Source organism: Coffea eugenioides, chromosome 10, assembly GCF_003713205.1.
Source record: "Coffea eugenioides isolate CCC68of chromosome 10, Ceug_1.0, whole genome shotgun sequence".
Lineage (NCBI taxonomy): Eukaryota > Viridiplantae > Streptophyta > Magnoliopsida > Gentianales > Rubiaceae > Coffea > Coffea eugenioides.
Window position 1 is genome coordinate 33,321,054 of NC_040044.1, and position 11,205 is coordinate 33,332,258.

The following is an 11,205-nucleotide window of genomic DNA, read 5'->3' on the forward strand; positions in this document are numbered from 1 at the left end:
CACGTGTACATGTGAAAAATCTGTAAAAATTCCTGTAAGCGCGATCTATGATCTGAATGTGTCGTGATTGTAGTAACGATGATCGGAACCAATCTATCCCGACTTGATTGTAACCTTTTTTTTTTTTTTTTGTCAATTGTCGTCCCTACTCCTATTCCTACTCTATTTACAGGGGATGCTCAACTGAGTCTATGGGGACCAATGAGGACAGAACCATCACCGAGCCAGACGGGTACATAGTGCACCCGTCTGGATTTGAAGCAGAGCCACAAGAGTGGCATTTTGGTAGGAGGCAAGGGTTCTTGCCTCCCACCCCACCAAAGCCTTAAGGGCTTGGTGGTGGCATCCGAACTTGATTGTAACTTTTTTTTTTTCCTTTGAGATGATGTGAGGTGAAAATATACTCTCCATTTGAATTAGCTGTTTTTGAAAATATTTAAAAAAAATTTTATTATAACAATGTATATGAAAATTTTTACTATAAAAATTTTTTAAAATATTTGATATATTATATGGATGAGATGTTTTTTGAATTATTGTGTATTATTATACTGTATTTAAAAAATTCATTTTTAAACGGAACAATAGAGCATTCTATTAAAACATTGCCAAAGACAGTAAAAAAATTGGTTCCCTAGCTCAAAATGAAATAAATCCTCATATGCCCAAAGAAGGTTCTATCGAAATAGCCATACCATTTCAATTCTCGGGGATGTAACTTTAACTTTGAACATTAGTTATGGCTTTATTAGAGTTTTGGACGTAAGAGCAAAGGAAAAATCCACTTGAATTATCTTTAGTCGTTTATTGGCTTTTCATATATGGATGGTGTCAATAAAATTCTCGTTCTCTTATATTTTTGCAATTATAACAGGTGAGAATGATCAAAATCATCTCAAGTTACTATTTGATAGATTTTGGAGTTAGTTATATTATTATCAAAAAGTTAAAATTTAAATGCAAGAGAAAAAATAACAACATCAAACAAACAAATTATACAAAATCGAAATATATGATTAGGCGAAACAATCAAATAAGAACATGTCAAAAGTAATAACAAATATACTTTCTACTTGTAAAATTAGGAATAAGTTTTTTCATATGCTGTCGGTGTATAATTTTTTTTTTTACACTAATAGGTTTAATTATGCTGTACGTGAGTGACATACATCCAATTTTATTTTTTTACACAAATAGGTTCAATTATATTATACTCCACGTGACATATATCCAAAATTAATAGCGTAAAAAAAAGCACTATACTATTATTGTATAAAAAGTTAACTCATAAAATCAAATTAAAAAGCAAAAACTAATTGATTTTGAAGTACACACTACTACTATTTTTTGAATGAGTTGCTTAACCGAAAAAATGTAGCAACAAAATTGCAAAAAAAAAAAAGAAAAAGAAAAAAAATATGGCCGTAAGCGTAACCAGGAAACTGGTTCACACGGACACGGTCGGTCCAGCAGCTCCGGTGAGAATATTTCGTTGAACCAAGTTTTCACGCCTCTCGAGTCGATACTCTGCAAAAAAGAAGGGGAAAAAACAAAAACAAAAACAAAAACAAAAATTCCTTTCCTCCGCTCCAACTCCAACTCCAACCCTCCTCTTACTAACAGTTTTAATTTTCAACCTCTCCACTATTTCTATTATTCCGTTTTAGAAATTCTTCTATCTAACCTCTTCTCTTCCTCCAATTATAGAAATTCTATTTACTGTAATTTCCTTCTTCTTCTTCTGTCTTAAAGAAAATAAAATCTCAAAACCCATAAATCTCGATCTCAAAAATTTCCGGGTGGGTCAGAATCTTCGTCACTCTTTCTCGGTCTCGCCCTTTTCCCTTTGCATTTCTCTTTCTCTTCTACTCTCCTCACCCAATCTATGCTTGCACCTTCTTTGGTATCCGTACCCAATTTTGGTAAATTTTTTTTTTACGCGGCGGTTCTCGAAGATATCGCTGTCCATATTCAGCTCACCGGGTGATGACGCGATTTTGATTTGTTGTTGTACAAGTGAAATAATCCTGATTTAATAATAATTTCTGCTCAATTGCAACTGGGACTGGATGAGTGTGAAAGATTTAGGGTCTTCTGGATGTAAAGTTTTTGGTTTTGTTGCTGCTTTTTTCAATTTTAAGTTTTTTTTTTGGGTTTAAATGCTCCTGGGAGGGGATCTAGGGTTTTTAGCTAGAGTAGTAGTGGCGTCTTTGGTGGTGATTTTTGTTCCGGTTGTGGGTTTTGTTGTCCGCCTGAAATGGCGGAGGTCGGTGGCCAGGAGGGAGGAGATCAAGCGCCTTTTGGTTCTGGTTTCAGAGGAGACTTCAAGGGCTGAGCTTGAGGCTGACGGGGACTTTGGCTATGGCTATGATGATGGGCATAATGGTTATGGCTACAGCAGCTCGTTGGCGGAAGTAGCTGCAGAAGAGCCCGTGCCGGAATCTGTGGCAGAAGTGGAGGGACCGGTGGAGGTTAATGTTGGGGCACAACCTCCTGCGGCAGCTGTTCAGGCGCCGCGGCGATTGCCGTACCAGTGTGAGGTGTGCAGTTCTCCGACCACCACACGGTGCGCGCGGTGTAAAGCAGTTCGTTACTGGTATGATGATTACAAAAACCCCAAATGCTCTACGCGAAAGTTTTGTTCTTTTTTATTTTCCCCCTTCAATTGTGAGCTGATTTTGACTAAATGGACTGAAGCATTTTGTGTTTTCCTTTTTGTTTTAGTAATTGGTCTAAATTTGTGGGAGAATTTTGCCAAATCGATCTAGCATTATTTGATCTTTCCTGTGGAGGTGTTAATTGTGAGTTAGGGGGAATGATTGGCAGGAAATGATATCTTTTTTCATGTTTTAGTCGACAAAGCAGAATGTAGTTTTTGGGAAATGGAGGATTAGATGTCATTATTTGTTCAGTAAGTGGTATGACTGTAGAAATTGGTTTAGCACCCTTAGAAAGTCTGCATATTGTCTGAATTGCAATTTGTGCGCTGTAGATTGTGTTTCTGATCAACTTAGTTTGTCGTTTAGAAGCATTAATTTCAATGGTTGTTGGGGATGGTGTTCTTTGCGCTTTGTAGCAATTGAGTGATGTATTCATGATTGACAGTTTCACAATTCTGTTTGTTGAGTAATAATTCTTGGGTTTTAAAGGAATTGACATATTTGCTTGGGTAGAACGAATATTATTTTGAGTTTAGTTGTTAGATGTTGGTGTCACATGCAGATCTTTTTGAACTGAAAAATTGCACTACCGCACCAAATAGGGCCCTGCTGGCCTGATATCTTAGCTGCATGTAACACATCATGGCAGTCCTCATCATCTTTTTTTTTTTGCCTTTGATGCTCACAAAGACTGCATCAAGCAAAATATTGTTCCATATCTCATGGAGATTCACTAGCATCTGCATCAAACTATTCTGCATCTGATAATGAGAGCTACCTTTTCCACACCCTTGTGGGTCTAATTGCAGACTCCATTAAATTATTTTACATTAGGGAAGTTATCCATGATTGAAGTATGAAATGCAGGTTGTGGGACATTTTAACCGGTTCAGTAGGTCAGTTATTCATGACAATCAGAAGGTGCATTTTTGGGCAAAAATTCCTTCCATACATGAAGCAGCTGCTTCCAATTTTTTACACATTACCATTGAAGCATGCTTTGTTTCGGAACATTTACTTTTCTGGAAGCAATATTATACATTAGTAAACCATTGTGTGACACATCGCATTCTTCTTGGATCAACTGACAATTTGTGGCTGCTATATTTGCTGCTTTGATAGTAATTTTTCTTCCTGAAACCAGTGAGGTTGCATATTGCGTATTTGGGCTTTGGACTTATTGCTTCATGAAAAGAATTGAATCACACTGTTGCCATGTAGAGTCATATAATTGCCACTCAAAAATGGAAGATTCTCAAGGATGGCCTCATCTGGTACCTACGTCCACTTTTGAATTTGAATGCTTTCATCATCTTGAAGGAAAATCTGTCTGAAATTGAGACGGACCTTGGTTTAGTGGGTAGGACTAAATCATTGACTTGGCAACTTTCTTCTGGACGTCGATTCACCTCACAACACATGCAGGTTGATTGGTGGCATGGCATCAGGATCCTTGATTGTTAACTGAAGCCGCTAAAATAAATTAACAAGCATACTAGAAATTAAATATATGCTTGGGGATTTAAAAAACATTCTGGAGATGCCTAGTGTGTCGATGGTTCTTTATTATATGACAGTTTTGCATATTTAGCATTGATTCAGATCTATTTTTGCATATTGCAGCTCTGGTAAATGTCAAATTATTCACTGGAGACAAGGTCACAAGGATGAATGTCAGCCATTTACATTTGATGACCAAAGCCATAAAATGGGTAGCACTTCTCCTGTGAAGCTGAAGGCAAAACGGAACGAAATTCACAAGAATAGTTTTGAGACAGGAGTGAGATATCCTGCTAAGGCAGATGAAACATCTTCTGGAGAAGCTTCTGATTCCAGTCTTTCAAATTCATCAGATTGGGCAGAGAACGAAGTGGACATTTCTACTGATGAGAAAGAAAGAATTTCAAAATCGAAGTTGATTGCTCCAATGATAAGTGAAGTCTCTAGATTGACTTCAAGTGGATCCTCAATTGATGCATCTGCTAGTGCTTTGCATAATCAACGTACATCTCATGGTCATCAGCCTGTTCATTTCCCTGTTAAGACTGACGGTGATCATGCTAATGTGGGTCGAACTAAGCCTTCCCCAGAGCACTCCAATTTAGTCGCTTCTGGGGTTAATTCTGAGCCCATTTCTGTTGATGTGGATACTCTTTGTGGATCGTCAACATCATCAGCTTCAAGTGTTGATGGCTGCAGTGAATCTTCTTTCTCTGAGCCATCTACATCATCATCTGGCTTCTGGGATGGACCAATCAACCTTACTAGGTCTAGAATTGATGCTGTTGATGATACATCTCATTCTTGTGATGCTGCAGCACATGTTGACCTCTCAAGTTCGCAATTTTCTTCACCTTGTTCCTTTGAATCGCCGAGAAGTGTTCTTCCTCAGAAAGATATGACTGGGTTTTGTGATGAGAAAGCATTATCAGATGATCCTCATACTTCTCTGAGTGAAGAGAAGAAGCCAACAAATGGATCTTCATCACCAGTAAAACTGAATAAAGATGATTTGGCGTCATCAGCACTATGTTTGGAGAGACCTGAGCATGTTGATTTTCGTGATTTTAGTACAAGAAAAGTATTGAAGTCGAGAGAACCAGGAGACCATGCCATGAGTAAAGATGTCAAGGCTGGTAGTTTACCTTCCTTGAATTCTGAGAAGGTAAATTGTAAGGTTGCTGGCCAAAGCAGTATCCCCCAGGAATCAAAATCTGTGGAAGTAAAATCTTTTTCATCTAAAGCTTCTACTGAGCACTTGTCTCCAAACTACGGAACATATACAGTTCAAAATGTGAAATCTGTAAAAGCTGATAGTGCTCATGAGCTGCCTGCATGTGCTTCAAGTTGTTTTGATCATTCAGAGAATGCTCGGAATAGCTCGAAACCTTCAGTGTGGAAAGTTGTTGACCAAATCCGAGCTTCTAAACTAACGCGGCTCGCTCCTTTAGGTGGCATGGGCGAGAATGTTGGAAAATATTATAACAAGGTATCATCTCTTGCAGCAGATATTCCTGTCATACATTGTCTAGACTATGGCTCTAAAAGATAGAACTGACTACAAGTTTATATACAGGGTCTTTTTCCATACGATCTGTTTGTGAAGCTTTACAACTGGAACAAGGTTGAACTACTTCCTTGTGGACTCTTGAATTGTGGGAACAGGTAGGATGCAATGGACTCACCGTATACTAGATCTGCCAGAGTGTGTATGGTAGACGTATTATTTTAATTCACGTCTTTCGCATTAGTAAAATGCTTAAAATGCATGCTTTTTATTTGGAAGCAGTTTCTTTTCACAAAGAAATAGATATTGTTAAACTCAACAATTCTGATAACTATCTAATTTCTTTTGGACTTTTCCTGCAGCTGCTATGCTAATGTTGTCCTGCAATGCCTGGCTTTCACCCCTCCTCTAACAGCTTATTTTCTGCAAGGACTACATTCCAGAGCATGTATGCCCTCTTGTTTAAGTTTTTATTAATTTACAATTACCTTACAGTTTGGAATGTTAGAATTCATTCTTTTTCTTGATTTTGTTTATGTACATAACTGAATTCTTGGTCATGTCTCCAGGCAAAAAAAGAGGCTGGTGCTTCACTTGTGAGTTTGAGAGTCTTGTTCTTAAGGCAAAGGATGGAAATTCTCCCATCTCTCCTAGCCGTATCATATCCCAATTGCAAAACATAGGGAGCAATCTTGGGAATGGAAGAGAAGAAGATGCACACGAATTTCTCAGGTAAGCTGGCTTTTCGATTCCTGGAATGTGTTTGGAGTCAGCTTCACCTTTCTGACTTTGAATAGAAAACACTCTGCTGTGGGCTAATTATTGTACGTCATAGGTGTGCCATCGATACGATGCAATCTGGTTGTTTGAACGAAGCTGGAATAAGTGCTTCAGGTACTTTGGAAGAAACAACCCTCTTGGGGCTTACTTTTGGGGGCTACCTCAGATCCAAGGTAATCCGTGGTCTTTTGGGAATGATAGGATTGAGAAATTTCTTCTTTGTTAAAGATCAAAAACCAATTTTGAGCTGGGAAATTGATTCTATAATTCCAGATCGAGTGCATGAGATGTGGAGGCAAATCTGAACGGCAGGAAAAAATGATGGATCTTACTGTTGAGATAGGAGGAGACATAGGAACCTTGGAAGAAGCTTTGCGACAGTTCACTCATACAGAGACATTAGATGGAGAAAACAAGTACCACTGCAGCAGGTTAGTCGGCAGATTTCGGTTTTAACTCAACTTTTTAGCAGAGAATGATAACAGATGTTTCTTTTACATCATCTTTTGTCAACTAGATTAATAATTATTTGAGTGAGATTGTCTTGAAAAATCTGAGAATAAGATTTATGTCCTTTTATGCACAGTGATATTCTAATCCACCTGGCTTTTTCGAAATTCTTTACATCTTGTTGGATTTACATACTACTGAGCTGCTGTAGTCCAAGATCCTTGGTGGATCATCTAACCCCTCCTTATCTATATTCCATAGTTTTAACTGCATCCTGTTTCCTGTCTGTAGTCATGATCCTTCTGTGTCAAAGATTGCATGCAAATTGTCATCGTGAATTTCAAAAACTTCTATAATCCTGTTCATTCCGCCTATTATAATTTATAACACTAAGAGCTGTTGCTTCAATTTAGAAAAGTTGAACGTCTTAAACTTGTCATTTGGGAATACTGCTTTAACTGCATCCTGTTTCCAGCCTGAAATCATGATCCTTCTGTATCAAAGTTGCATGCAAATTGTACTCACGAATTTCAAAAACTTCTATTAACACTAAGTGCTGTTGCCTCAATTTAGAGAAGTTGAACATGTCTTAAACTTGTCATTCGGGAATGTTGAACATGTCATAAACATGTCTATTGTCTATTCCTATGTTCAATCATATTGATATGCGAATTGCTAAGTTTTAGTTCTTGTAATATTAAATGTTGGATACTAAATTACACGCCGGACTGAAGGTCTCTTATTTTAATCAGATGCAAATCCTATGAGAAAGCCAAAAAGAAGCTCAGAGTGCTTGAGGCTCCTAACATTTTGACTATTGCATTGAAAAGATTTCAGGTATTTTGTTAGGAACTTTGATTATTATTTACAATAAAAATAAAAAAAGGGTAAAAAACAAAAAAGCCCCCTGTGGTAAGTCTAATACACAGAAAAGCCCCCTATGGTTTCAAAATATACAACACGATACCTCATACTTTGAACTAAATTGTAAAGGTGACGGAATCCGTTAAATTTAACGGAAATGACTTATTGGAACCTAAAAAAAATTTTTTATACTTAATTTTTATCAAATATACCTATTCTACCCCTTAACCCTCAATTCTCTCTATTTAGAGAATAAAACAAATGATTTTTTTGAGCTGTCTTTTGCTTAATTATATCAGGGTATTTTGGTCATTTTGTCCATTTCCGTTAACTTTAACGGATTCCGTCACCTTTACAATTTGGTTCAAAGCATGAGGGGTCGTGTTGTATATTTTGAAACCATGGGGGGCTTTTCTGTGTATTAGGTTTACCACAGGGGGCTTTTTTGTTTTTTACCCATAAAAAAAAGGGCCAGGATTATCTCTGGTGTTTTCCTTTTCATAATGGTATGTGATGACATGTTATGCAGTCAGGTAAATTTGGGAAGCTCAATAAGACAATAAGGTTCCCTGAGATTCTCGATCTGGCTCCTTACATGAGTGGGACGAGTGACAAGTCCCCCATATATCGCCTTTATGGGGTCATTGTTCACTTGGATATCATGAATGCTGCATTTTCCGGTCACTATGTTTGTTATGTAAAAAACACTCAGAACAAGTGGTTCAAAATCGACGACAGCATGGTATGTTTTCAACCTTGAAATCTGTTAAGTTTGTATTCATTGTGGTCGTTCTCTTGAATCTCTTCAAACCACCCCGCACCCCCCCAAAAAAAAAATAAATAAATAAATAAAAAAAAAAAATATATATATATATATATAGTGGGTGGTAATTTATTGAGTGTTACAGTATAACATTTTATCCTTGTAGAGAACCTGTTTTATTGTTTATTCAGACTTGGGGTTCCAACAATCATCATCGTGGGTCTCTATGGCCTCGTGTCTTGTTATTGTCTAACTAATGAATCTCATATGCGTGGTTTCATATTTGGGTTTTGAAGTCAAACTGTAGGAACTGCTTTGATTCTTTGTTTAATTTTGTTTTTTCTTGTGGCTTTGCTTGGTTAGTTACATGTTAGGTAACCTAGTTGAATAATATGAAGCTTGTTCTATTCATCTGTGATGGCAATCTTCGATGTGTTTTCTCAAGAGTTTGTGCCGATGTAAAACATCATTGATAGTAGGATGTAGGAAGTAGTCAGGCAATTAGATTTAAATCTTAGAAGCTTATGTTCGGTCAGATAGGTGTATGTAGGAGTGTGTGCTTTACCAAAGTTTGAGCAAATCTCTTGCTATCTGCATGCTGAGTCACATTATGTGCATCTCTGCAAAATTTGTTTGAAGCGTCTACTCTCTTTTTTTTTTCAAAAATTAAAATGAGTGATAAAGAATTAAACCCACATATTTCTATGATCTCATGTTACTGCAATTGAAGTATGTTTTGGCATCTGATATTTTTAGCATGTGTAAGCTCCTAGTTTTCAAAGTTGATGTCAAGATTGTCATGTTGGTAGGTAAACGCTGTGGAACTCGAGAGGGTCTTGACAAAGGGGGCATACATGCTTCTTTATGCTAGGTAGAACATTCTGGATCTCCATTTTCAACTACGATTCCAGAATTGTTTCGAGATATTTTCTTACTGTATAAACCTCTTTTAGGTGCTCACCACGAGCTCCAAGATTAATAAGGAGCACATTGGTTCCTCGTGATCCAAGGAAATCAAGGCATCCAGATTCTAAGCCAAGATATCATCGTGCCAGGGGTCCATGGGACATTCATGCGGATGATTCGTCAAGTAATGAGACCAATGATGAACGCGCTTGTCCAAATTATTCGAGTTTCCAGCCATTCCGTACAATTTGGGAAGAGGACTCTTCAAGTGATAAATCATCCTCTTTCTTCTCAGAAGTAAATTCTTGCAGTACGGACAGCAGTACCAGGGATTCAATGTGTTCAGACGACCTTTTTGACCAGATGATAGGAATAGGAGATATGGGGGTGTATTATGGTGGCAGTTCTTGGAGGAATGCCTCTGATTCTGAGTCTTCATCTTCCTCGTCATCTCCATCCTCCTTGTACTCAAGGCATCCACTGCGCGACTTGGAAGCTTATGCTTCTAAATATCCCGAGGAGACTGATGAATGCATTGATACTGCAGTACCAACTGTTGACGATAGGCCAAGGCTTCCTGGCCGCACTGAAGTTGAGGTCACAGGAAGCAGGGGAAGCACGCTGTGTCCCGACTCAGGCAAGGGAAGCACTCCCTTTTTGTGTCCTGACTCGACTAAACGGTGTAGAAAGTTAGGTAGCAGTAGTTGTAGGGAAACCGGCTCCAGTAAATTAGGATGGATTAACTTTGAGAACTGGAAATCTAGTGTGACTTTTAGACGACCTACGAGGGAAAGATCAGATTGAATATCTGGTCGAGCGGAAATAAAGAGGGTCGGAGGCTGGGGTTAGGGAGTGGCTGTATGTAGTAGTATCATACTCTCTGGTTGGCTGCGTTCAAGAAAGAGCCATCATTTTGTCGCTCTCTTCCCCTTTATATAATATATGTATTTTTGCGGTCAAAAGTCCGTCATTAGTGTGTAGAGTGTAATGGCAAAGAGCATTCTCCTGTCCGGGGATCCCTAGTTTTGGCAGAATGGTTTCTGCAATAAAAGGGAAAAGTATTGTCCATTAGATGTTTCATCGTTGCTTTCTGCTTGTTGCTAACTGGGAAAGTCGTCATGCTATTGCAGTGAAATGAATAATGATAAGTCACCGTGCAGTGCAGCTAAGAAGGGTCTTTGGGCAACTAGTGATTTTGACCTCCTCCTTGACTTTACAATTTGGCTGGTGGTGGGAGCTCAGGCAACCCTGGCGTCGCGCAGGTAAAATAAATATAAACAAGCAACAAGCAAAACGATCAAATGAAGTCAAAAGCCTCAAAGGTGGAAAGCAGGGGGCAGAGTATTGTATTTAATTGTTTAATTGGGTTGGTCAAAGGCAAAGGTAATTGAGGAGAGATAGATGGGGAAAAGGACAAATCACGTGAGGATATGGTCCAGATGAAGACAAATCCAATTCCCATCCAACAACAACAACAACGCAAGAAGACCCATCAACTCTCCCTAACAACAACTAAGCTGCCACCGATGGAATGGGCCGACAGAGACAACTAATCCATCCCTTCACATGCCCCTTCCCCATCCTTCTCTTTCGTTATCATCCTCCTCCTCCTCCTCCTCCTTCCTTCATTTCATCTCAACGTATATGCATCATTTATGTAACTTCAATAATCGCCATTTTTCTTTCTTCCAGAAAAAACAGATTGACATCGAAGCTCAAGGGATGCCCTGCATGCCACGCGTCCTTTTAATTTACTCGCTTACTTTGGCCCTATA

General features: G+C 38.4%; 1 protein-coding gene across 1 annotated transcript; it reads left to right on the forward strand.

The window, feature by feature from the left end:
* Positions 1-1,573: 1,573 nt before the first annotated feature.
* LOC113748758 (ubiquitin carboxyl-terminal hydrolase 16) lies at positions 1,574-10,501 on the forward strand. The gene is made up of 11 exons (XM_027292305.1): positions 1,574-2,596; positions 4,284-5,649; positions 5,737-5,825; positions 6,030-6,115; positions 6,237-6,399; positions 6,503-6,620; positions 6,721-6,878; positions 7,650-7,734; positions 8,291-8,503; positions 9,334-9,395; positions 9,478-10,501. Exons 1-11 carry the CDS (start codon positions 2,160-2,162, stop codon positions 10,232-10,234), a joined length of 3,534 nt encoding a protein of 1,177 aa, XP_027148106.1. The 5' UTR covers positions 1,574-2,159; the 3' UTR covers positions 10,235-10,501.
* Positions 10,502-11,205: the final 704 nt, after the last annotated feature.